The 27,772-nt window shown below is 51.9% G+C and overlaps 2 protein-coding genes across 2 annotated transcripts; both read right to left on the reverse strand.

The window, feature by feature from the left end:
• Positions 1-275: 275 nt before the first annotated feature.
• LOC123153397 (AAA-ATPase At3g28610) lies at positions 276-20,298 on the reverse strand. The gene is made up of 4 exons (XM_044572538.1): positions 19,715-20,298; positions 12,998-13,008; positions 1,319-1,691; positions 276-837 (listed from the first exon to the last, which is right to left on the reverse strand). The coding sequence occupies exons 1-4, from the start codon at positions 20,296-20,298 to the stop codon at positions 276-278; spliced, it is 1,530 nt and encodes a 509-aa protein (XP_044428473.1).
• Positions 20,299-22,487: 2,189 nt separating this feature from the next.
• On the reverse strand, positions 22,488-24,880 carry LOC123147584 (fructokinase-2). The gene is made up of 3 exons (XM_044566849.1): positions 24,551-24,880; positions 22,977-23,639; positions 22,488-22,865 (listed from the first exon to the last, which is right to left on the reverse strand). Exons 1-3 carry the CDS (start codon positions 24,764-24,766, stop codon positions 22,731-22,733), a joined length of 1,014 nt encoding a protein of 337 aa, XP_044422784.1. The 5' UTR covers positions 24,767-24,880; the 3' UTR covers positions 22,488-22,730.
• Between the last annotated feature and the right edge of the window lie 2,892 nt (positions 24,881-27,772).

Genomic DNA, 27,772 nt, shown 5'->3' on the forward strand with positions numbered 1-27,772 from the left:
CTTTGCAGCGCGGCTTGCCATGGCGCTGTGCTGTCGATGTCGGTTTTCAGTGGGCAGTGGCGCACTCATACACGTAGGCACGGAGACGCATGGGTAATTGAAGAACAAGATACGATACCCCCAAGAAAAAGAAAAAGACACGCTAATAAATAGTGAAAACGGCACATAATAAGAGGAGTATTTCTATTTTCAACAGTGTATCTAAGCAATGTTTTTAAACTTTAAACTGTACACTTGCAAGACTTACTCGTACCAAAACTTGCACGAGTGCACGACTAGCTAGTTTTTCCGTCGGCCGTGGCTTCCCCGCCTTTTCCTGTCACAGACGCCTGATTCTCACTCTCCTCCTTTCCCGGTAACAATACAAGTTTCTCCTTGACCGCCGTCTTCCCCACGACGGCCTTCCTCTTGAGCTCGTCAACCAAGCGCGCGAGGCATGCATCGGCATCGCCGCGGGCGGCGCGCTCGGAGCGCGACATCAGGCACTCGGCGACGTCCGCGGGCGTCATGTCCGCCACCCGCAGCAGCTCCTCCACGGCGTAGAAGAGAGGGTGCGCGTCCACGCCGAGGTAGTTCTTGGCGAGCGTCATGAACGCCCCAAACTCGCAGTAGCTCATCTCGATGTGCACGTCCATCCTCCCCCGCCGGGCCAGCGCCGGATCGTCGAGCGCGCGGGACCAGTTGGTGGTGACCACGATGATCCGCTCGCCGCCGTGCGCCGACCACAGCCCGTCCATGAAGCTGAGCAGGCCCGGCAGCGTCACTAGTGAAGGGCGAATAAGCCACGGCGTACGAGCCGGGCATGTCGAGTGCGGGTATGGGCGCGCACTGGACTTGCTGGGCGCGTCGGGTCCGAGGACTAGGGCGTGCGTGTGTGCGTGCGTTGGGTGCACGGGCGTGTCCGTGCACCAGGGTGTGTGGGTGTGCGTCTGTTGGCAAGCCGTAGGTGGCCTGGTCAGGCGCGAGCCGTTGGAGCTGGCCGTGTGACGCGGGCGTTGGGCGCAGCGCGGGCGAGGTCAGTGCGCGGAGAGTGCGGGGATGATCAGGGGCGAGTGAAGGCGTGGGTGCATGCCCAGTGCGCTGGCTCAGGGTATAAAGCCACCTGACGGCGTTGTAACAGTAAGACACTGTCGAGTTCGTGCTCGAGGGAGTAAAGGGGGCGTTCGAGCGCCAGGAAAACCTATGTGTCCACCGTTTCTCTGAATTTCTCTGAACTTCTTCTTCTTCTCTCCGGTGAGCTAGCCACGACAGCAGTGAGCGAGCAGAGTGGGAGGGAGAGGCGAGTTAGGGCCAGAGAGTGGAGGTTCCAACAACTAGCGTCTCCCTCTGCGACTCCGTTGTGGCGTGGTCGAGGGAGCGATCGATGTCCTCGATGACGACGATGGACCTTCGCGTGGTCTCGGCGAAGAGCTTGCGGAGGTCGCCGTTGGTGTGCACGGAGGCGAGATCGACGTCGTAGACGTCGTAGTTGAGGTGGTTGGCCATGGCGGCGACCATGGAGAACTTGCCTGTGCCCGGCGGCCCGTAGAGGAGGTAGCCGCGCTTCCACGCCTTGCCGATGCGGCGGTAGTAGTCCCGGCTGTCGCGGAAGTCGTCCAGGTCGTCCATGACCATCCGCTTCTTTGCTGGGTTCATGGCCAGGGTCTCGAACGTGGCCGGGTGGTCGAAGTCTACATAGCTCCATACCTCATCTGTTAGCGCCCCTGACCAGCATACCCCACCTGCCAATTCATCATCAAGGCCCAGGCGTCCCTCCAGTACCAACCCACGCTACATTGGCCCAGAATGGAGGAACCCGTGGCCCAAGAGCAAGGGAGTACTTAAGCTGGCGCCCGGGTCTGGTTAGGGTATCCAAAGGATCACGGCGGACGGCACCAGGCGGCTACCAACTCCCGATCCCCTTTCCTCTTCCTCCCCGCTAGAACCCTAACTACTTCTGATTCGTGTAATCGCTACAAAATCCTGTACCTGTGAGTGAGATTGCCACCAATATTCGAGATACAACTGTGCCTCTTACACTTGGTATCAGTCGCCACCACCACCTTTCCCGCCGCGCACGTTCTGGCTCACTTCATCGAGACGCGCCGACTCCGTCAAGCGCGCCTGCAACTGGAGCACATGGATCCGGCCATCAAATCCTACCTCGACAAGCTATCGGCCACGATGGAGGCCAACACGACGGCCCTGACAGTGGTCAGCTCCTGCCTCGACGATTTGGCGTCGTGGCGGCCCGATCTGGAGAAGCGCGTCGTCGATCTGGGCGAGGCGGTGTCTGCGCTTCAGCAAGAGCGTCCCGGCTCCACCAACGGCGAGGGTACACAGGCGCCGGCACCAATGGCGCCACCGCTAGTGACTCGCGTCACCACAACTCGTGTCGCTGAAGGCGCGACGGACGCAATCCACGGGTCCATTGACCACGGCGAATTCCATCTGCAACGGGGGTCGACGAGGTGTCATTCCAGACACCGCCGCCACTCCCGACCAACGGTCAGCTCGAAATCCCGTCCCCAAGTTCTCTCCCATCACCTTTTGCACATGCTAGTCAGATGCTAGCAGGACTGGGACAGGCGCACCCATCCATCGCTTTCCCTCAGTTCTCAGGAGAAAATCCAAATCTCTGGAGAACCATGTGTGAACAGTACTTTAACATGTTTGGCATCCACGAATCCTTCTGGGTTCCAATGGCGGCGCTGAATTTTTCAGGCCCGGCTGCCATTTGGCTGCAGTCCATACAAAAGAAACTGGGATCATTTAATTGGGAGTCATTTGCTGCCTTGTTATGCACTAGATTTGGGAGGGATAGACACCAGAACCTGATCTGTTAGTTCTATACCATTAAGCAAACTTCCTCAGTAGCAGATTTTATTGAGAAATTTGAGCTATTACAAATCATTTGAGTTCTTATTCAGATTCAATTCACCCCTACTATTTCCTCACTCGTTTTGTGGAAGGGCTAAGGCCGGACTTGGACACAGCTTGTGCTCTGGCCCTGCTCCAGGAAGAGGTGGCTGACGGAGCAGGCGTGGAGTTGTCGCAGCCGTTCCACTACCAGCCACGACCTCCAGAGGTGAACGCGCGTCCGCCCGCGGCGTTGCCACTTCCCTCGCCACCAGGTCGCCCACCACCACAAGCTGGGGCGATCGATCGGCATGGCACCGATGCTGCTCGAGCCGAAGCAGCAAAGGTCAAGACTCTGCGCGACTACAGAAGAGCACGGGGGCTATGTTTCAAATGTGGCGAGCGCTGGGGTCATGACCACACCTGCCCTACAGCAGTCCAACTCCATGTAGTTGAGGAATTCCTGGAGCTGTTTGGCATCGACACAGCCACTGATCAACAAAGTGTGCCAGTAGATGAACAACAACAGGAAACAGTCATGGCGATCTCACGATCGGCCGTGATGGGAGGGGTGTCATCTAAAGCATTTCAGCTCCGTGCTTGGATTCAAGGCCGTGAAGTGCTAATGCTCGTCGACTCTGGCAGTACAACTTCATTCATCAACAAAAGCTTTGCAGAGGGTATGGCAGGCATCCAGCCCTTGTCGAAGGCACACAAGGTGCGCTTGGCTGACGGAGGAGAGCTCATCTGCTCTGCCAGTGTGCCCAATTGCACGTGGTGCTCACAAGGGCATCAGTTCAACACCGATCTGAAGCTGCTGGACCTAGGCGTCTACGACATCATTCTAGGCATGGATTGGCTCGAGGAGCACAGTCCAATGACAGTCGACTGGCGTGCCAAGCTCATCGCTATTCCATCACCAAGTGGTGTCATCAACCTCCGCGGCCACGACAACTCATCGTCCACTTGTGTCGTCATCAACGCATTGCAACTTCAGAGCTTGTGCAACAAGGGTGCCATCACTCACATGGCCCTGATACATGAGATTGCGCCAGAAGGGGACACTACTTCACCGCCTCCAGCCTGCACACAGCAAGTTCTGAATGAGTGCGATGACGTTTTCAAGGAGCCAGTGGGTCTACCCCCGGGGCGTGCGTGTGATCATCGCATTCCGCTAATCCCTGGAGCTCAGCCGTTTAGCATCAGACCTTATCGTCACAAGCCGGACCACAAGGATGAGATCGAGAGGCAAGTGGCAGAACTACTCCGCACAGGCGTCATCCAACGCAGCAACAGTCCTTTTTCTTCCCCAGCTATTCTCGTCAAGAAGAAAGATGGAACGCGGCGACTTTGTATCGACTATCGATAGCTCAACGCCATCACATGTGTCAGCAAGTACCCAGTCCCGGTGATTGAAGAGCTCCTAGACGAACTGCACGGCGCGGCATGGTTCTCCAAACTGGATTTGTGCGCTGGTTATCATCAGATTCGTCTCGCCGAAGGGGAGGAGTTCAAGATGGCGTTTCAGACACACTCCGGGCATTATGAATTCAGAGTGGTATCCTTTGGGTTGACGGGAGGACCACCCACGTTTTTGGGAGCCATGAACACCACGTTCCACCCCCTCCTGCATGTGTGCGTTCTCGTCTTCTTCGACGACATACTGGTCTTCAGCAAGACACTCAAGGACCACGTGCGGGATCTGAGACGAGTGCTCACGCTGTTGCGCAGAGATCAGTGGAAGGCCAAGTTCTCCAAGTGTGCATTCGGTCAACAGAAGCTCTCATACCTGGGGCACGTCATCAGCGAACAGGGGGTCGCTACCGAGCCAACAAAAATCAGGGCGGTGGCACAATGGACAGCACCAACCTGTGTCAAGGAAGTTCGCAGTTTCCTGGGGATGGCCGGCTATTACTGTCGCTTCGTCAAGAACTTTGGAATCATAGCCCGACCGCTATTCAACCTTCTCAAGAAGGGGGTGCCATTTTTATGGACCTCAGCAACAGAGACAGCTTTCCAAGTGCTCAAGAAACAGTTGGTCGAAGCCCCTGTACTTGCCCTTCCAGACTTCTCTAAGACCTTCGTTGTCGAGACAGATGCCAGCAACAAAGGGATCGGAGCGGTTCTTCAGCAAGGTGGTCATCCGATTGCTTACATGAGCAAAGCGCTGAGCCCGCGGTACCAAGGCCTATCCACATATGAAAAGGAGTACCTAGCAGTAATTGTGGCAGTAGACCAATGGCGACCGTACCTCCAACATGATGAATTCGTCATCTCAACTGATCAACGCAGCCTGGTTCATCTCAATGAGCAGCGCCTCACTACACCTTGGCAGCAAAAAGCATTCACAAAACTATTGGGGCTGCGGTTCTCGATCCGTTACAAGAAAGGAAGCGACAACACCGCAGCGGATGCTCTGTCGCGGGCCAACACCATGGAGATTCTGCACTCGGTCAGTTCCTGTCAACCTGCCTGGCTTGATGACGTCATCAACAGCTACAACAGCAACCCTCAAGCTCAACATCTCCTCGAGCAGCTCGCCATCCGCGAGGATCCCAAGGGGCGATTCACCCTGAAGTAGGGGCTCCTGCGTTTCTGTGACATAATATGGCTGGGAGGATCGACAAAAATGCAACAACGCATCATATCAGCATTCCATGACAGTGCTATGGGGGGGCACTCAGGTGTTCCGGTGACCTACCGACGCATCAGAAGGCATTTTGCCTGGCCAAAGATGAAAGCGCATATCTTGCAATATGTGCGCTGCTGTCAAGTGTGTCAACAGGCCAAACCCGACCGTAGTGCATCTCCGGGCCTGCTCATGCCGCTGCCTATTCCTCAAAAATCACGGGACTTGATCACCATGGACTTCGTGGATGGTTTGCTGCAGTCGGGACAATTCAATTGCCTTCTGGTAGTGGTGGACAAACGGACCAGGTTCGCTCATTTTCTGCCCCTAGCGCATCCTTACACTGCTTCCAAAGTGGCCTTGGTTTACATGCATCAGCTCTACAAACTGCACGGGTTCCTTGGTGCAATTGTATCTGATCGCGATCCAGTTTTCACTAGCCATTTTTGGCAAGAGCTGTTCAAGTATGCAGGCACAGAACTGCGCATGAGCACGGCAAATCATCCACAGACGGACGGCCAGACCGAGAGGGTGAATCAATGCATCGAGACGTACTTGCGGTGCTTCGTCCAAGCGTGTCCAAAACGCTGGAGCTTCTGGATACCACTGGCGCAGTTCTGGTACAATACCTCACACCACTCGGCGATCGGCATGACCCCGTTCAAGGCCATGTTTGGACGTGAACCAAGGCATTGGGGGATTACAGCTACTACATCATGCATAGTACCGACACTGCAAGCTTGGCTCGAGGAGCGAACCGTCATGCAAGGGGTTATCCAACAACAACTACACCGAGCACGTCAACTAATGAAGGACCAGGCTGACAAAAAGTGCTCGTTCAGGCAGTTCCAAGTGGGCGATCAAGTTTTCCTCAAGCTTTAGCCGTACATCCAGACGTCGGTGGCACCAAGGGCAAATCACAAACTCTCGTACAAGTTCTACGGGCCTTTTCCGATCATCGCCAAGATCAACGATGTCGCCTACGAACTCAAGCTTCCCCCTCAGGCTACAGTGCATCCAATTTTCCACGTCTCCCAGCTCCGACAAGCTCTTCTACCGGGCACAACGGCATCCACTACGCTTCCACTGATGAAGCTATGTACCTAGGGTAGGGGCATGGACCTGTCCTAAGTACCCTACCCAAGGACATCCCTAGAAGAAGTCACCTTCCAATCGACTTGGAGGTATCCTACTCGACGGATTCAAGACACTCGACCACAAAGCAATCACTCGACCAAGATCCAACCACTCGACTGCCAGGAGATCTAAAGTTGCCCTGCACGCAAACGGTCGGTCATTAAGTAGCTTTTATGGTCATCATAGCACTTTATTAGGGGCGTTACCAGTAACCCCCAATCTTAATGTACTTTAAACCCTGCATTACTGAGGGCTGGAGGGGCCTGGCGAACTCTATATAAGCCACCCCCCTCCTCAGTATCAAGGGTTCGCACCCCTGTTATTCATACACACATAATTCAGTCGACCGCCTCCGGGCACCGAGACGTAGGGCTGTTACTTCCTCCGAGAAGGGCCTGAACTCGTAATCCTCGTGTGCTTACAACTCCTCCATAGCTAAGATCTAGCTTCTCCATACATACCCCCCTACATCACTGTCAGAGTTAGAACTACGACAGTTGGCGCCCACCGTGGGGCCGGTGTTTTAGCGTTTTGTTGGAGGAGTTGCGATCTTTTCCGACCCGAATCATCATGGTTTTCGACGGAGTTTTGGTGGAGGGCCGCGAGATCCGTCTCGGCGCGCTCACGTTCATCGCCGACGACTCCGCCTGGCTTCAGGAGGCTCCGCTCGACGTGGACGCACTCCCTGTCCGCGGGGCAACGCACTTTCGCGCATGCGTCCGCGGCGTTCTCCTGCGGCAACCGTCGACCCCTTACCAGTCGGCTCCTGTGCTGTCCTCCCTTCCCGTTTCCTGCCGGCGCAAGCGCTCCGGTCGGTCGAGACTTCAGCGGTGGGTGAGACACGCGATGGCCCGTTAGTCGGCCATCCCTCAAGTCGCAGCGATCGAGCCCGACGGATCCCTCTACGGCCTGTTCGACCTGTCGACTGGCTCCGAAGAGACCGCATCCGAGTGCGACAACAACGATCCAGCGGCGGAGGTTCTGATGGTTGACGGACCGCCCAGTCCCCCCGGTTTTACCCGCACCGACGGAGGCGCAGGAGGAGGCGACCCGTCGCGTCCCCATGAGGAGTATCTTCCCGAGCCTCTCACGTCGCTGCAGAGAGAAGAACTTCGCCGCCGAAACATGGGTGCACTGCACACTCCTATCGTTGGAGAAACCCCCGAAGCTCGCGCCTTGGAGGACGCGCGCCTGGCAAACTTGGCTGAGCGCACTCGACTGGAGAACCTCCAGCGAGCACCCGACGAGCGGGCGCGACAACGGGTTCCCGAATCCAGTCGACGTCAGCTCTTCCCGCCCCCGCAGGTATATCGGACTCCGGTTCAGAATTTAGCAGCTGCGGCCCGTATAGCGGAGTCGATTCAGCCTTCCTAGTCGGAGGCTGGCAGAGGCTTGCTGCAGATCAGAGCATTACTCTGGGCAGCAGGAGATCATAATTCCACTGTTTCTCAGTCGCGGAACAGAATTCACAGCAGATCCGTTGCTGCAGACACGGTCCAGTCGGCTCACAGCCCGAGATCGCCCCCGAGGCGTGAGGGACGTGGAGACCGGCGTGACCAGTATGGGAACCATGAGCAGTATAATCACCGAGTCGATCGTGACGGTCGACGTCGAGTGCCCACACCTCCCCCAAGGAGCGGGTCGTATGTGCCTCGCCAGCAGGATGACAGGCGCCCTCATAGTGGTGGGCGAAGGATTCCAGTCGACCCCAGAGGGCCAGGCTTTGATGCGAGATCCATCCTCGTCCAAGGTCTGGTCGACAGGAACAGGGCTCACCGAGAAGGCCACGACAGAGATGCGCCAGCCAGCAGTAGAGTACATGTTTCGGGGCCAGAGTGCTTTAGTAGAGCCATCAGGGCTGCCGTGATCCCTCCCAATTTCAGGTTGGCGACTGGAGTCAGTAAGTTCACTGGCGAGTTCAAGCCTGATACTTGGCTTGAGGACTACCGAGTGGCCGTCCAGATTGGCGGCGGCAAGGATGAAGTGGCCATGAAGCACCTGCCTCTCATGTTGGAAGGCTCGACCAGAGCGTGGTTAAACCAGTTAGCACCTAGCAGCATTTATACTTGGGAAGATCTCTCCCGAGTGTTCGTCACCACATTTGAGGGGACATGCAAGCGACCAGCAGGACTGACGAAACAGCGGTCTTGTGTGCAGAAGCCGAATGAAACTTTGAGGGATTACATCCAGAGATGGATCACGTTACATCACTCAGTGGAAAATGTGCCAGACCACCAAGCAGTTTGTGCCTTCAAGGAAGGCGTCAAGTACAGAGAGCTAAATTTGAAATTCGGTCGAACCGGAGACATGTCCCTGAATCGGATGATGGAGATTGCCACCAAGTACTCTAATGGTGAAGACAAGGATCGACTCAGAAGTGGCAAGCTCAAGTCAGTCGCCCAAGAAACCGGAGGCAATTCCAATTGGAAGCAGAAGCGGAAGGCCGAGCCAGCGGCTCCCGGGGAAGCTTTAGCTTTGGCCCAAGGAAAGTCTAAAGGGAAACCTAAAGGGCCTTGGAACCCCAAAAAGGTTAAAGACCAGGAGGGAATGATGTGTTGGACTTACCGTGTCTCGTCCACACGAAGAAAGATGAAGAGGGTAATTTTATTTACCTGAAACATACCACTCGGCAGTGTCGACTCTTGATCCAGCAGTTCCAGGGCAAGCAGCCCAAGGGAAAGGAAAAGGAGTCAGACAAGGTCGAGGACAAAGAGGACAGTGATGACGGATACCCTCAAGTCAATTCCACCCTGATGATTTTTGCTGATGTTGAGAGCAAAAGTCGACTGAAAGTTATTAATCGAGAGGTGAATATGGTCGCTCTGGCGACACCTAGTTACCTGAAATGGTCTCAGACTGCCATAACATTCGACCAGTCTGACCACCCAACACACATTGCAACCCTTGGGAGGCAAGCTTTGGTGGTCGACCCAGTTGTTGAAGGCACCCGACTGACCAAAGTCCTGATGGATGGTGGCAGTGGTTTGAACATATTATACGCTGAGACATCGAAGGGGATGGGCATCCCGATGTCCAGACTCAGTGCCAGCCACATGAGTTTCCATGGAGTCATTCCTGGGAAGAAAGTCGAGTCACTCGGCCAAATTGCTCTTGACGTGGTTTTCGGTGATTCCAAGAATTACCGCAAGGAAAAGTTGACATTCGAAGTTGTGGATTTCCAAAATGCTTATCACGCTATTTTGGGCAGGCCAGCTTATGCACACTTCATGGCTCGACCATGTTATGTGTATCTCAAATTGAAGATGCCTGGTCCCAAAGGTGTGATCACTGTTACAGGAAATCGGAAGAAAGCAGAAGAGTGTTTTCAGAAAGGCTCAAAGATTGCTGACGCTCAGATGGCAGTGGTCGAGCCGCAAGAGTATCAGAAGACTGCAGATCCGAGTGAGTTGCTATGAGCTAAGAAGCCTGCTTCAGAATCAGCTTTTCAGTCGTCCGGTGAAACGAAGGCAGTTCACATTCACCCGACCGATCCAAATGCTGCTCCGACTCACATTTCAACGACGGTCGACTCCAAATAGGAAGAAGCACTCATCCAGTTCCTCCGTGAGAACTGGGACATCTTCGCATGGAAGCCTGCTGACATGCCTGGAGTTCCCAGGGGGCTGGCTGAGCACCGTCTACGAGTCGACCCAAAATTTAAACCTGTGAAAGAACATCTTCGACGGTCCGCCGTCCAGAAGAGGAAGGCCATTGGCGAGGAGGTGGCTCGGCTCTTAGCAGCGGAGTTCATCCGAGAAATTTACCACTCCGAGTGGCTCGCCAATGTTGTCATGGTCCCCAAGAAGGACAAGTCACTTCACATGTGCATTGATTTCAAGCATATCAATCGGGCCTGCCCGAAAGATCATTTTCCTCTCCCCCGCATCGACCAGATAGTCGACTCGACTGCAGGATGTGAGCGTTTGTATTTTCTAGACGCCTATTCCGGGTACCATCAGATCCGTCTGTACGGGCCCGACGAGATCAAAACAGCTTTCATCACTCCATTCGGGTGCTTCTGTTATGTCACCATGTCGTTCGGCCTCAAGAATGCCGGAGCCACGTTCATGAGGATGATTCAGAAGTGTTTGCTCACTCAAATCAGTCGGAATGTGAAGGCATACATGGACGATATTGTGGTCAAGTCACGGAAGGGTTCTGACCTGCTGACTGACCTTGCTGAAACCTTTGCCAACCTCAGGAGGTATGATATCAAGCTCAATCCGTCAAAGTGCACATTCGGAGTTCCAGGTGGGAAGTTACTCGGTTTTCTCGTTTCCAAACGGGGAATCGACGCCAATCCTGAAAAAATTGGTACTATACTCCGGATGAAACGTCCTGTGCGTGTGCATGACGTCCAGAAGCTTACAGGATGCTTGGCCCCTTTAAGTCGATTCATCTCTCGCCTCGGTGAAAAGGCATTGCCTCTTTACCGACTGATGAAGAAGTCCGACAAGTTCGAGTGGACTCCAGAAGCTGATGCAGCGTTTACAGAGCTCAAAGCTCTACTCTCCACCCAGCCGGTGCTTGCTGCCCCAATCAGCAAGGAGCCTTTGCTGATTTACATTGCAGCCACAGGACAAGTTGTCAGTACAGTACTTACGGTCGAGCGGGAAGAAGAAGGAAAGGCCTTCAAAGTTCAGCGCCCAGTATATTATGTTTCTGAAGTTTTGACCCCTTCAAAGCAAAGATATCCTCATTACCAGAAGCTTGTATATGGGATTTATATGACCACGAAGAAGGTTGCACATTACTTCTCTGATCATTCCATTACAGTCGTCAGCGACGCTCCACTATCAGAGATTTTGCACAACAGAGATGCAACTGGTCGAGTGGCCAAATGTGCGATTGAACTTCTTCCCCTAGATATCAAGTTTGAGGCAAAAAAAAGCTATCAAGTCCCAAGCAATTGCAGATTTCGTCGCCGAGTGGATCGAGCAGCAACTTCCGACTCAAGTTCATTCGGAGCACTGGACCATGTTCTTCGATGGATCTAAGATGCTGAATGGTTCCGGTGCTGGGGTAGTATTGGTTTCCCCCCTAGGAGATAAGCTCAGATATGTTCTCCAGATTCACTTCGATTCCTCCAATAACGAAGCAGAATATGAAGCACTTTTGTATGGGTTGCGCATGGCCATATCACTCGGTGTCCGTCGCCTCATGGTCTATGGCGACTCAGATTTGGTGGTTAATCAGGTGATGAAGGAGTGGGACGTCAGAAGTCCAGCTATGACTGGTTATTGCAATGCAGTGAGAAAGTTAGAGAAGAAATTCGAGGGGTTAGAGCTTCATCACATCCCCCAACTGAAAAATCAAGCGGCTGATGATTTGGCAAAGATAGGCTCCAAGAGAGAAGCCATCCCCAGCAATGTGTTTTTGGAACACATCCACTCACCATCAGTCCAAGAAGATCCTTTTACAGATGAAGCCCCGCAGCCAAAGAGTGCCACAGATCTGACTGAAGTTGAAATTCCAGCTATGGTCGATCTGATCATGGAAGTGTTGGTTATCACTCCCGTTTGGACAGAACCGTACATCGCGTACATCCTAAGGAAAGAACTCCCGGAGGACGAAGAAGAGGCTCGACAGATCGTCCGTCGATCCAAGGCCTTTACAGTCATAAAGGGACAGTTGTATAGAGAAAGCGCGACTGGAGTCGGTCAGAAGTGTATAACACCAGAAGAAGGTCAGATAATCCTTGATGATATCCACTCGGGGACCTGTGGTCATCATGCGTCCTCTCGGGCCATTGTGGCTAAAGCATACCGAGCGGGATTTTACTGGCCAAGAGCGAATGAAATGGCAAAGGAGATAGTCGACAAGTGTTACTCCAACATGTTGCACAAGCCTGCATCAGCCCTGAAGACCATTCCGCTCGTCTGGCCCTTCGCTGTTTGGGGACTGGACATGGTTGGCCCATTGAGAACAGGCAGGAGCGGTTTCACACATGTGCTTGTAGCAGTCGACAAGTTTACCAAATGGATTGAAGCTAAGCCTATCAAGAATCTTGATGCTTGCACTGCTATCAGTTTCGTCAGGGAGTTAACATTCAGATATGGAGTCCCCTATAGCATCATCACCGACAATGGGACAAACTTTGATTCAGACAAGTTCAGAGCTTTTTGCGCCTCTCAAGGCACACGAGTCGACTACGCATCGGTCTCCCACCCCCAGTCGAATGGACAAGCAGAAAGGGCAAATGGTCTGATTCTCAAAGGACTAAAGCCTCGGTTGATGCGTGATCTCAAGCATGCAGCAGGCGCTTGGGTCGACGAGCTTCCGTCAGTTCTGTGGGGATTGAGGACCACCCGAATCGGTCGACTGGAAGAACTCCGTTCTTTCTGGTTTACGGAGCGGAAGCAGTCCTGCCGAGTGATCTACTTCACAATGCACCCCGAGTCGAGCTTTATACTGAAGATGAAGCAGAACAAGCCCGGCAAGACACAGTCGACCTCCTGGAAGAAGAAAGAGAAATGGCTATGATCCGATCGACCATTTATCAGCAAGACTTGCGTCGATTCCATGCCAGAAATGTGAAGAGTCGAGCCTTCCAAGAAGGAGATTTGGTCCTCCGGGTGGATCAACAGAAACCACACAAGCTCGCTCCTACTTGGGAAGGTCCCTTCGTCGTCACCAGAGTCCTCCACAATGGAGCGTATCACCTTTACAATGTCGATCGCCAGATCGATGAGCCACGAGCTTGGAATGCAGAACTGCTCCGCCCCTTTTACACTTGAATTCTCACTCGGATGAGATGTAATAAGAAAAACTTCTATAGTCTATTTATCAAAGACAAGAGTGTTACAATTTTTCCTATAATTGTTGTCACTTTTGTTTGCGTGTGAAATCCCCCAGTGGGTGGCTTAGCTGCGAATCCGTTTCGCCTAAGTTTGTAAAAAAAATCCTATCAAGTGGTGAGCCATACTCCCACTCGGAGGCTTAGCTGCAGCCCAGTGCTCGCCTAAGTGTTTCCCACTCGGGGGCTTAGCTGCAGTCCAGTACTCGCCTAAGTTTGAAAAAATCCTACCGAGTGGAGAGCAGACCTCCCACTCGGGGGCTTAGCTGCAGTCCAGTACTCGCCTAAGTTTGAAAAAATCCTACCGAGTGGAGAGCAGACCTCCCACTCGGGGGCTTAGCTGCAGCCCAGTGCTCGCCTAAGTTTGAAAAAATCCTACCGAGTGGAGAGCAGACCTCCCACTCGGGGGCTTAGCTGCAGTCCAGTACTCACCTAAGTTTGAAAAAATCCTATCGAGTGGAGAGCAGACCTCCCACTCGGGGGCTTAGCTGCAGTCCAGTACTCGCCTAAGTTTGAAAAAATCCTACCGAGTGGAGAGCAGACCTCCCACTCGGGGGCTTAGCTGCAGTCCAGTACTCGCCTAAGTTTGAAAAAATCCTACCGAGTGGAGAGCAGACCTCCCACTCGGGGGCTTAGCTGCAGTCCAGTACTCGCCTAAGTTTTTAAAATCCTACCGAGTGGAGAGCAGACCTTCCACTCGGGGCCTTAGCTACAGCCCAGTGCTCGCCTAAGTACGGAACACATCCCAATCTGCAAGGACGACGAGGTGCAAATCTACTGCTACCTTCTCCTTCGGAGCTGCACCACAAATACAAAGTTATTTCGAGTGAAGAACAAGTTCCCCTCGACAGATAATTCATGAAGATATTCAACGATAAATCAAGTTCAGATAAGATCCAAAGGTCCTAGACTGTAGATCAAAGTACTCGAGCCTCCAGCTCGACAGAGTTTAACGATTACAAAATCCACTCGGCATTCCGAGGCAAATTTAAAGTGAAGCATAAAAGTTTTTATTCCTCAGGCGGAGGACTGGAAGGGGCGACGAACTCGTCCAAGTCGATCCCGTCTGCAATGGGAGTGGCAGCAGCAATGAAAGTCTCCATGAAGTCTTGAAAGTTATGCTTCCTAGTATTGGCAACTTGGATGGCGGCCAACTTTTCTTCTCGCGCCTCCTTGCAGTGGACGCGGACCAGAGATAGAGCGACGTCAGCACCACATCTAGCAGAAGATTTCTTCCATTCCGCCACTCGACCTGGGACTTCATTCTATTGAGCCATCAGGGACTCGAGGTCATTCTGAAGCGTCGTCCTAGGCCAGAGCGACATGTCGATCCGCGACATCGCAACCTTCAACCGAGCAAGATAGTCAACAACGCCGGCAACACGAGATTCCAGTCGGAGCACGTTCATAGCAGCCTCATCCTTCACTGGAGAATTGATGGGGTCCAAGTCTGTCTCCACTCGACTGGTCTCCTCTTCGAAGTTCTGGCAGAATTCTGTAAACACAATTCAAGGATAAGTCAGTGGCTCTACGCAGGTTTGGTAACTGCAAGTCAGTCGGGCCGGAGTAATTACCCTCGAGCATGACAAACAACTTCTTGGCGAGTCCACCGAGATAAGCCTCCAGATCGTTCCTCTTCCCCGCTAGTTCACTCGCCTTGTCATTGAGAGCTATATTTCCATTCTTTAGACGGCTGACCTCTTGATTAGCCACGTCGAGAGCAGTTTTCAGCCTGGAGTTTTCCTTTTCAAGAGTACCGACTGAAGCCAGTTTTTCTTCAGCAAGCTTCGTTTTGTTCAGGGCCTCCTTCTGCGCTTCGTCAAGGTCTTGATCCTTCTTCTTCAGAGCCTCCTCCATTTTGTCCGCGAAACAGCAAATGAGATCAACATCGAGGACGGCCAGAAAGAAAGGACAGCCGACAAAAGCTCACCAGCCATACCTTTTGCTTCGTCCCTCGCCTTCTGCAAGTTCTCCTAAGCAAGCTTCAAGTCAAGGTTCAGCTGGATCTGTTTGTTCTCCAACTCAGTGTAGCGAGCCACAAGTTCGCAGGATTTCTGCAAAAAAATCAGTCGACAGACATCCAAGATAAGTTGCTTCCGAGTAACCAAGAGACAATGATGGCGTTTCTAAGACTACAGCCGAATCAAAAACATTCGACAGTAGTCTCGGGGACTACACCCAGTGGGTGCACTCAGCGTGCCCCCACTGGTTCGACCAAAAAAAATCGACTGCCCGCAGTCGACCGTGTACAGTTCCATCCGACATGGCCTGACCAGACCGAGTGAAGAAGTTCAACTAAAGCAACACAATATAAAGACTACAGTCGACTGCCAGCAGTCCACCGTAGTCTCGGGGACTACACCCAGTGGGTGCACTTAGCGTGCCCCCACTCGTCAAAAAGATTAATAGACACACCCAGTGGGTGTACAGATATAAAGATCTTCAGAAAAGAGATCCTTCAGATAGCATATCCTAACAGAACAAGCGGTGAATCGACTGACCTGGATGTTGCTCTGAAGAGCCGAATTCGCGTCATAAGCTGCTTGGCTGGCTTCCCGAACCACCTTCACTTGCTCCATCATGATCCCCGCCTGGCGTATAGCCTCTTTAGCGGCACCCACTTGGTCCTCAGGGACGTGGTGTGTGGCAAAAAGCGAAGGCGGATTTGCAGTCGACGTCGAAGGCCGGACACTCGTCAGAGGTTCAGCGAAGGTCACAGAAGCCCGAGTGGTATCACCACCCTCCCGGACTATGGCCTCAGGCGCCGGAGTGCTTTGTGGGGTCTTGCCAGCCGGCGCCCTCCTGTTCCTTCGCGCCCTCAGCGGCACTTCGTCGTCATCATCAGGGAGGTCAATGACATGAGAAGGAGCTACAAGAAAAATCCAATCGACCGGAATTATAAGAAATCATCAGTCGACTAAAAGCAGAGCATCGGTAATCGTACCGGGGTTGGAGGTAACAGCGTCTTCCATCTCCTGATCATCGTCCTTGGCGGAGATCTCCGAGGTAGCAGCACTGCAAGTTTCGAAAGTCAGTCAGCTTATTCAACGAGTCGACCAAGAGTCCGTCACGTTCAACAAAGGAAAACAAATTCTACTATTATCCAGAAATGGTGGGGACAGTCATCTTCATCTTGGGCAGAGCCTTGGGCGGCTTGGACGGCGTCGCGCGTGGGTGCTTGGGAGTTTTTTCTGTCGGCGCTGGAGATGAGGTCCGAGAGAGCTTCGACGACTACCCAACAGGGACAGTCGCCTTACCACGTTCCCGCGCAGGGTCGTGTGTAAGCTTGGATCGCCGTTCCGAGCGAGGAGGTTCGACTTCTTCCTCCTCCTCTTCACTGGAGTCGTCGTCGTCATCCCCCTCTCCTTCGCCGTCAGATTCCCACTCTTCTCTCTCGTCTTCACTTTCGCCTCCGCTCGCCTCTCCTTCCTCGGCCTGCTCCTGTGCTCCATTGGGTGTCGAGTACATCTTAGTAGTGGCCTAGAGGACAGCAAACAAGACAAAAGTCAATTGACTGATCCAAAGAGAACAAATAAAGAAAGCAAGATCACAATCGGAAACGCAAGGTCAGACCTTGTCCACTTCGTATGTTTGGTCGAGTGGAGGAATCCTCCTGGCTCCTCGGGGGTTGCCCTTGTTCCCTGTGATACTCGACAGCCACCCTTCCAACATCTCGTCAGTGACCTCCTCTGGGTGAATCCAAGTGGTGTCTTCGAGACCCGAGTACAGCCACATCGGGTGGTCACGAGCCTGAAGCGGTTGGATGCGTCTCCGAATGAAGACTTCCAACAAGTCCATGCCAGTCACACCCTCGCGGACAAGCTGAACCACTCGACCGACCAGCACCTTGACTTGCGCCTTTTCCTTCGGCTTCACTTTCAGAGAGGCAGGTTTTTGTGCTCGATTTAAAGAAAAAGGGGGAAGCCCAGTCGACTGTCCTGGGGTCACCTGGTCTTTATAGTAAAACCAAGTCGCCTGCCACCCATGGACTGACTCAGGAAAAGTGATAGACGGAAAGGAACTTTTTCCCCTCATCTGGATCGCCAGGCCCCCGCACAGCTGGATCACCTGCGTCCGTTCGTCACTCGACTTGGCCTTCTTGACCGACTGAGAGCGGCAAGTGAAGATGTGCTTGAAGAGTCCCCAATGGGGGCGGCAACCCAAGAAGTTTTCACACAAGAAAACGAAAGCAGCAAGATACAAAATAGAATTGGGAGTAAAGTGATGGAGCTGTGCTCCGAAGAAGTTCAAGAAGCTCCGGAAAAAAGGATGAGGAGGCAGAGAGAATCCACGATCGATATGGGTGGCGAGGAGTACGCACTCACCATCAAGAGGCTGGGGTTCGACTTCTTTCCCCGGGAGACGCGCAGATTCGTGGGGAATGAATCCCCCCTCGACCAGATCATCGAGATCATCCTGCCGAATCACCGATGGCATCCAGTCGCCCTGGATCCAATCCTTGGGCAGAGCAGTCCTCGAGGAAGATCCGCCCCGAGCGGACTTCTTCCCCTTCCCCTGCACCACTGCCTTCTTCGCGCGCTCCAGAGCCGACGTCTTCTCCTTCACCATCGTCGCCGGCGAAGCTCGAACAGACCTACGGCACCAAGGTGAGAGTGGAGGTGGCGGAGGATCTTGTGAAGGAAGGGGGAAAAGTGAAGGCGCACTGTTCGGGGGTCCCGAGCCGGCAGCTTATAAGAGGTCGCTTCCGAGTGGCTGACTGGTAGGCCCAGGAATCCCGTCAAATCCCGCAACAGGCGCGCGCGCGGTACATGGCGAAAAAGGTGGCACGGGGATCGAGGAGCTTCCGTCCTATCCCATCCAATTACTGCGGCCGCCCCCGTCCCGCGCGCTTCTCGAAATTCAAATCCCGCAAAATCCGCGGGCTGCAGAACAACTCGTCAAACAGAAGATCCCTTTCACACCGTCACTCAGAACTTCACAAGTAAATAAATTCACTCGACAAGAGGCCAAGAATGGATCAAGGCGACTGAAAGAAGTTGACGACGTCATCCGTGACAACTGATCCAAAACAAGACGTTCATATAACATGAAGAACCAGTCGGAAAGATCCCCAACTCCTTCCCCACTTGAACCTCGATCCATTCGGGGGCTAATGATGAAGCTATGTGCCTAGGGTAGGGGCATGGACCTCTCCTAAGTACCCTACCCAAGGACATCCCTAGAAGAAGTCACCTTTCAATCGACTTGGAGGTATCCCACTCGACGGATTCAAGACACTCGACCACGAAGCAATCACTCGACCAAGATCCAACCACTCGACTGCCAGGAGATCTAAAGTCGCCCTGCACGCAAACAGTCGGTCATTAAGTAGCTTTTATGGTCATCATAGCACTTTATTAGGGGCGTTACCAGTAACCCCCAATCTTAATGTACTTCAAACCCTGCATTACTGAGGGCTGGAGGGGCCTGGCGAACTCTATATAAGTCACCCCCTCCTCAGTATCAAGGGTTCGCACCCCTGTTATTCATACACACATAATCCAGTCGACCGCCTCCGGGCACCGAGACATAGGGCTGCTACTTCCTCCGAGAAGGGCCTGAACTCGTAATCCTCGTGTGCTTACAACTCCTCCATAGCTAAGATCTAGCTTCTCCATACATACCCCCCTACATCACTGTCAGAGTTAGAACCACGACATCCACCGCAAGAAGAAGACCTCGCGGTGCCTGTTGCGGTGCTGCAATCAAGATGGCGTGAGAAGAACGGTGCTATGAATGAGCAAGTGCAAGTCCAATGGTCTACTCCTGCGGTTGGTATCACCTGGGAAGATAAAGAAGCATTCCAAGCTCGGTTTCCGCACGCAAAGGCTTGGGGACAAGCCTCTTCTGAAGAAGGAGGGGGTGTTAGCGCCCCTGACCAGCATACCCCACTTGCCAACTCATCATTAAGGCCCAAACGTCCCTCCAGACCCAACCCACGCTACGTTGGCCCAGAATGGAGGAACCCGTGGCCCAAGAGCAAGGGAGTACTTAAGCTGGCGCCCGGGTCTGGTTAGGGTATCCAGAGGATCACGGCGGACGACACCAGGCGGCTACCAACTCCCGATCCCCTTTCCTCTTCCTCCCCGCTAGAACCCTAACTACTTCTGATTCGTGTAATCGCTACCAAATTCTGTATCTGTGAGTGAGATTGCCACCAATATTTGAGATACAACTGTGCCTCTTACATCATCCCTCCCAGAACTGAACGACGATATCGATATGCCATGAAAAGCAACTCATTAATCAGTGGAGTGCTGCCAAACTCAAAACAAGACACCATGATTGAAGGAGAAGTTTGTAATGTACTATACTGGTAGTTGAGCTCCTTGATGGAGTAGAGCCTGCGTGGCCGGTTGCCGGAGAGGAGCTCCTGTCCGGTGCGGCGGACGTGGGGCAGGTACTCGTCGACGACGAGCCTCCGGTGGGACTCGTGGAACGTGAGGCGGCAGCGCCTCCTGGCGTCGGCCGGGGACGGCGGCACCGCGCACCACCACACGGTGACGCCCTTGAACTCGTCGGCCACCTCCTGGCCGTCGCGGAGGCCGAGCACCAAGCCGTAGCCCTCGGCGCGGAGCTTGCGCGCCTCCCGCGAGCACGCGGCGCTCAGGTACGCCAGCACCTCAGCGTAGGCGTCGCTCGACTTGGCCTCCTCGTCGTGGTAGGAGTGGTAGGGGTGCGGGTCCCCCAGCCTGGCGACGACGTCGACGGTGACGAAGGGGTCGACGGACGGGACGTGCCGGCCCAGCCGCCGCCGGAGGTGCTGGTTGTAGAGGCTCCTCGCCACCCCGAACGCCACCGGCGCCAGGTACATCCACGCCGAGTTGGTGAGGTTCTGCACCAGCGCGTTGGCTGCCGCAGAGCGCTTCGTCGTTCCTCTGCTTCCCGCTGACCCCATTGACGACGATGATGATGGTGATACCCGACTAAGTTTTTTTACCGGGAGCCGGGAGCTACCGGTGGAGAATCTGCCGTTCAATTGCTTTCTCTGAGATTCGTGCCAGCTTTTTGTGTATAAAGTAAAAATAATTTACTATGCAATACAAGCAGTAGATAAAGGAATACATCTGTGCATGTCAGATGTGTGGCAGCTTTAGATGTGACTTGGTGGATGACTGATTAAAAGGACGGCGCATGGGTTCTCTCCCCCCAAACAAAGTAGTTGCATTTTATTTGCTGATCATATTTTGAATGGTTAACAGCTTATGAACCAAATTTTCATTAATGAATTTTTTTGTACATTTGAATTCAGGGTGATAAGACCTTTAAAACAAGACCGGTCTTGGATACAATTTGGCTAGATTGAATTTTTACTGTTTCAATTAATTTCACATTACAAAAAATACGATTTTACTCATTTCAATAAACAGAGTTTACTCATTCCGAAAAAATTATTTCACTAATTTGAAATACGGATTTCACTCATTTACAAATTGATTTTATTATTTCAAACTAATATTTCATTTATTTCAAACAACTGATTTCACTCAGTTGAAAAAACTTACTTCACTCATTTCAGAGAACACATTAGATTCACTCATTTGAAGTACCATATTCCACTCGTTTAAAAAACTTATTTCACACATCACAAAAAATATATTTTCAAACTTTGTTTCACTTGTTTCAAGAAGCTAATTTCACTTATTTCAGAAAACACATTACATTCAGTCAATTGAAATACTATATTTCACTTGTTTCAAAAAGTGATTTTACTCGTTACAAAAGATAGATTCCGCTCATTTCACTAGTTTCAGAAAACACATTACACTCACAATATACAGAAATAAATAAGGATTTTTCACAAAAATAATATTTCAATTAAAAAACTATTTCACTCATATGAAAAATATCATTCAAACACATATTTCTCTGCAGTAATTAAAATATATGAAATTAGTGAAATTAGATTTTTGAACTAAGTGAGATCTATGAAAATAGCTACTTTTTGAAATGTGTGAAACATGTTATTTTTAAATCTGACTGCCATAAGCAGTTTCACACAGAGTGAAATAACATGTTTCATATGTTCCATATATAGAGTGAAATAAATTTCGAACACTGAAATAAGCAGTTTCACACAGAATATATAGAGTGAAATAAGTTAACTGAAATGTTGAAAATTAAATGTATTTGAAATCTATCCAAAATTGATCTTGTTCTAAAGGTCTTGACACCCGAAGATCAAATATATAAAATATTTCACATATGTAATTTTGGTTTAAAAGATATTAACGGTTGAAATGTCAAATGAAATTTAAATGGGTACCTTTGTTATGGGGCCAGAGGATGAGAGTATGTCTGAGCCATGCATGCATTGACAAAAAGTGCCGACAAGAGTTGACAAGACGTTTCATACATGATGATGTTCAACAAAATACAAAAGAATACTCGTATGCATGTAGACAGCATGCACCAATCTCCAAAAATTTAAGGGTGGATTTAGCATCGGTACATCCCTGCACCGGTAAAAAGAGGTTTGCGTGGTGATACCTGGTTCTAGTGATGACACTGCGGGCTCCGGCCGGTTATTATAAAGAAAGCGAGGATTGATTTCATGGAAAGTTTGAGACGCATGGATGCAATGGAAATGTAAAAGGAGATCTCCTACTGATTGATGTGACAAACTGTGCAAGATCATTTCTTTTGTGCCAAGGCGCGCCCACGATTTGGGCGGATCCTGTAGAAAGATCAGTTAGGATCAAAACAGAGGATCCAGGTCAGGATGGTTCGAGCTACGTACGTGACCTGCTGGTACTACCTCTGCTCTTTCTATACGCATAGGCCTTAGAGGCATCGATGCAAAAGAGGCAAGGTTGAGTAGGTTTCAACAGAATTATGTAGATTAAACTTTGGGCTCAACAGAAAACATTGTCAGATAAGAAAACATTGATTCAGAAAAAACGTAGAATGAAAGCCAAGCCACATGTTACTAGCCTGCTTAAAGCTCCGAGCAAAATAAAGTCAAATCATAACTTAGGCTGATGCTGACTGCCAAGCGGAATAGGCTCTTGTTAATTACGAAAACATCACTGATGGTGCAAAAAATTATGACCGCGTCAGAAAGAAACTGAAGCTAGCAGAACAAGATTTTGATGAACTTGTCCATTCATTAAAGACTCTGATAAAGTTTGGGTGAAGGCTACAACAATCAGTAGCCTCCTTACACAAAGACCGCGACCAAAAATCACCACACATGCTTGCTTTTTATTAAGCGCCCACGAGGTCACACACTTGACTCACGAACTAAACTCAATTCATCCCTAATAATAATAATAAAAGTGCAGCTAAAACTCCTAAGATTCAACCCCGATGGCGCGACACAATGAGTCTCTAGTTGCTGCCCTTGCTGATGAGCTCCAGGGCGGTGGCGGTGGTGGGCAGCGCCGGGATGGCTCCCTTCTTGGTGGTGCAGATGGCGCCGCAAGCGTTCGAGAACTGCAGCACCTCCCTCAGCTTGGCCTCATTCTGTCCAATCAAAAAGAAAACACCATCATTAGCAACATATATTCATCATAATGGAGTTGAGTCAGCTGATTGATAATTCTTCTTGTATCGGTGATTGACTTAGTTTCTTACGCAGAAGATGGAGTCGTCCTTGGAGACGCTGACGAGGAGGGAGCCGACGAAGGCGTCGCCGGCGCCGGTGGTGTCCACGGTGTTGACAGAGTAGCCGGGCACCGAGCCCTTGAAGTCCTTGGTGAAGTACCTGCACCCCTTCTCACCATCGGTGACGATGAGCAGCTTGAGGCCCTCGAACCAGAGGGAGAGCACGTTCTTCTCGTCAGTGGCGTCGCCCTGGGTGAGGAAGGCCACCTCCTCGTCGCTCACCTTGATGAAGTCAGCCTCTTTCCAGATGCTCATGATGCCGTCACGGGCGGCCTGCGCAGAGGGCCAGAGCGGCAGGCGCACGTTGGGGTCGTACGAGCAAAGGATGCCGGCCGACTTGGCGGCACGCATGGCGGCGACGTGGGCCGAGCGGCAGGGCTCGGTGATGAGCGAGATGGAGCCGTAGTGAAAGATGCGGGCGCGGCGGATCAGGTCCAAGTTGAGCTCAGCCTCGGTGAGCAGCATGTCGGCCGACGGGTTGCGGTAGAACATGAACTCGCGCTCGCCGTTAGACTTGAGCGTGACGAAGGCCAGCGCGGTGCGCGCGTGCTGGTCGAACAGGCAGCCCTCGGCGTTCACGCCGTTCTGCTTCAGGATCTCCACCAGCATGTGGCCGAACTCGTCGTCGCCAAACTGCAAAACACAAAACCGTTCGATATAGTAAGAATTTAAAGATAAATCAATATACTGTTGCGCCGACCGAATGAAAATAACCAAATGTTAATAAAAAATAATGCATTAATCTTTGAAAAATAATGTACTAAGAAGGATGCTTCTTGTGTCAGAGTGGATTAATGTTAGATTTGGACGGATCAATGACCTGAGATGCTGGTAACAACAGCCGCCAGATCCGAGTCAGCAGGGACCCACCATGGCTCATGGGGTATAAACAGTGGAAGCGTGCAAGTGGGATTATGTTAAACTACACGTGATCCGAAAGGCCAACAAAGGCATGGGCATCATCGAGCGGCTACCCAACACAGACGGGGCCAAAGCATCTATTTTTATTCTATCCAATTCAACAATTCTAATGCCAAAAATTATCGATGGAGCCTAAGAGCGCGACTGATTCAATATCAAAGTTGTCAACAATTAATTAATTTATTTGTCGAGAAAAAAATTGACGATGCAAACGAGATTATAATATTGGGAAAAGCGAGGTGAGGTCACGTGAGGACAAAGCGCTCGTTTGTCTCGCGCCACCCACTTCCACTCCCACGGCTGGCCGGCGATAATAATTGCTGCTGCTACCACTTTTGCCTCCAGTCCTATGCAACAACTAAGATTTCCTACCCCCAAATAGTAGATCATATTCAAGACCGAAAAAAAGTTAAAGTTGCAGAGCAGCATTGCGGTGCCACCAACAATCCTAAGCAAGTCAACGCCCGATCCGCGCCGTGCACCGATGATCGGACGGACAGAGACGGCCCACCTACGGCGCCACCAGCCTCCGATCCGGACGGGAGCTCACCAGATCCGAGCCCACCAACCGCCGGAAGAGAAAAAGACAGCGAGAAGTGACACGGCGATCGGCGGGTGCGTACCTTTCCGATGAAGGCGGAGGAGCCGCCGAGCTTGGAGATGGCGCAGGCGACGTTGGCGGGGGCGCCGCCGGGGGCCTTGACGAAACCGCCGGACTCGGCGAGGGAAACGCCGGCAACGTCAGGCACGAAGTCGATCAGCATCTCGCCGAAAGAGACGACGAGGCCAGGGGCGGCGGCGGCCGCCGCGGGGGTAACAGCGTCACCGAGAGGAGCCATTGGAAGCTTGGTCTAAACGCACGAAACGGAAACGCGAACGCGACGGAAGGATTCGATCGATCGGTCGAGCTCGTGAGGAAAGCTGCTAGTGGTGGGTGGGTTTGGAGGCGCGAGGCGGGCGGGCTTATAAAGGGGCGAGGGCGAGGGCGAGGCTCTTTGGCTTGGCCGAGGGGGCCGGTGATTAGGAGTTATACTCGTAGTAATTATCTGACTTATCCGTCTCCCGTTACAGCTCTGATCCCCGCCCGTGTTCGGGTTGTGGATAATCGTCGGGCTCCGCTAATCTAGCCGCTGCGTGCTTCGGCCACCGACGTGTGGGCCCGATGGCAGGCCGGACCCATCTTTGAACGGGTTTTGGGGTCCTGGGGCCCGCCGATAACGGGTTGGATCAGGTTGCTGGCGGCGACGGGCCCAGCTGTCCGTGGGCGTGGCAGTGCTTATCGGGCGAGTAAACCGGGTCGTGATCTGATCCCTCTACGAGAAGTAATTATCCACCAACTGTGATTATGAGTTATCTCGTCTCCAAACAATTAGGAGTACTCGACTCCGGATTACTGGCCTTGGTGCGAGTCAGCTCGATCGTAACGGACTCCCCTTGGATTACGGAGCCACCTGAAACGTATTTGGATCCAACTAAATTAGGTGGGACTGGCTGGTCTCACCAACAGAAACGGACGCAAGATCAAAGCTATGGATCATGGATCTTGTGCATGCAGCTTGCACAGACGCTGCTGAGTGGGGCCTCGAGGTAGATCGTCCACGTGATGGATGGCTGCATGCGGACATTAGGGAAGCGGACACACTATTTTTATCCGCAAACTCAGTCCATGCTAGTCCGCGACTAAGGGCATGTCCAGTTGCATTCCAAACGTAACTTAACAAAATTGATTAAATCTGATGAAAACTCAAACAAACCAGACAATATATTCATTTAAACCGGGATAACTTTTATATATTTTTGGATTCGTCCGGTGAACTAAAACCTAACCCTATACTACCTTATACTTAACGGTGACCTGATAAGCCATGCCAGCCTGCCCAGCAGCTCCTCGGTCATCTCGTCGTCGTCGTCGTCGTCGTCGTCGTCGGGCTTCCGGCGATGGAAAGGTGTGGCGTCACAACAAGGCTTTCCGGCAGCCAACTGACGCCCGCAGATTATTCTGCCCACTTCCTCCTATGTAGTGCACAGTGCAACCACGACACTGAAGACGTGGGCGGAGGGAGAGGGCGGCGGGCCTCGGAGGAGGCAACGTTGGTGGCGGACTCACGGAGAACCCACTCCTGGCTGTACTTGGCCATATCCTCATCGAGGCGGCAGACATAGTGCCGCTGGACTCCATCGTTGTCTTGGAGTGGTCCATGGCCCAGGCCATGGCTTGCTCCGAGACCACCGCGATGTGTGGCGGTGGGATGTCGGAGTCTGCGAAATCTGAAAGGTGCGCCGTGTTGCACCTATCCCGCCGAGGCCGCTCCCTACGGCGTACTCCTCCTGTTGGGAAACGTAGCATGCAATTTTTTTTAAAAAAATCATACGCTCACGCAAGATCTATCTAGGAGATGCATAGCAACGAGGGGGGAAGAGTGTGTCTACATACTCACGTAGACCGAAAGCGGAAGCGTTTGACAACGCAGTTGATGTAGTCGAACTTCTTCTAGCTCCGACCAATCAAGCACCGAACGTACGACACCTGCGTGTGAAGGAAATATGCCCTATAGGCAATAATAAAGTTGTTATTTATATTTCCTTATATCATGATAAATGTTTATTATTCATGCTAGAATTGTATTAACCGGAAACTTAGTACATGTGTGAATACATAGAGAAACAGAGTGTCCCTAGTATGCCTCTACTTGACTAGCTCGTTAATCAAAGATGGTTAAGTTTCCTGACCATAGACATGTGTTGTCATTTGATGAACGGGATCACATCATTAGAAAATGATGTTATGGACAAGACCCATTCTTTAGCTTAGCATTATGATCGTTTAGTTTTGTTGCTATTGCTTTCTTCATGACTTATACATGTTCCTCTGACTATGAGATTATGCAACTCCCGAATACCAGAGGAACACTTTGTGTGCTATCAAACGTCACAACGCAACTGGGTGATTATAAAGATGCTATACAGGTGTCTTCGATGGTGTTTGTTGAGTTGACATAGATCGAGATTATGATTTGTCACTCCGAGTATCAAGAGGTATCTTTGGGCCCTCTCGGTAATGCACATCACTATAAGCCTTGCAAGCAATATGACTAATGAGTTAGTTGCGGGCTGATGCATTACCGAACGAGTAAAGAGACTTGCCGGTAACGAGATTGAACTAGGTATGATGATACCGACGATCGAATCTTGGGCAAGTAACATACCGATGACAAAGGGAATAACGTATGTTGTTATGCGGTTTGACCGATAAAGATCTTCGTAGAATATGTAGGAGCCAATATGAGCATCCAGGTTCCGCTATTGGTTATTGACCGAAGATGTGTCTCAATCATGTCTACATTGTTCTCGAACCCGTAGGGTCCGCACGCTTAACGTTCGATGATGATTTGTATTATGAGCTATGTGTTTTGATGACCGAAGTTTGTTCGGAGTCTCGGGTGAGATCACGGACATGATGAGGAGTCTCGAAATGGTCGAGAGGTAAAGATTGATATATTGGATGAAGGTATTCGGACACCGAAAAGGTTTCATGACGTTTCGGATATTTATCGGGAAATCGAGGGGTTACCAGAACCCTCTGGGGAAGTTATGGGCCTTAATGGGCCATAAGGGAGTAGGAGAGGGCAGCCCGCAGGGTGGAGCCCCACCCCCCCAAGGGAGTCCGAATTGGACCAGGGGGAGGGGGTGCGGCCCCCTCTTTCCTCTCCCTCTCCTCCCCTCTTTCCTCCTCTTGGAATAGGAAAGGGAGTCCAACTAGGATAGGGAATCCTAGTTGGACTCTCCCTTGGCGCGCCCCCTCATGGCCGCCAGCCTCCTCCCTCTCCTCCTTTATATAAGGGGGC

Source organism: Triticum aestivum, chromosome 7A (genome assembly GCF_018294505.1).
Source record: "Triticum aestivum cultivar Chinese Spring chromosome 7A, IWGSC CS RefSeq v2.1, whole genome shotgun sequence".
NCBI classification, from domain to species: domain Eukaryota; kingdom Viridiplantae; phylum Streptophyta; class Magnoliopsida; order Poales; family Poaceae; genus Triticum; species Triticum aestivum.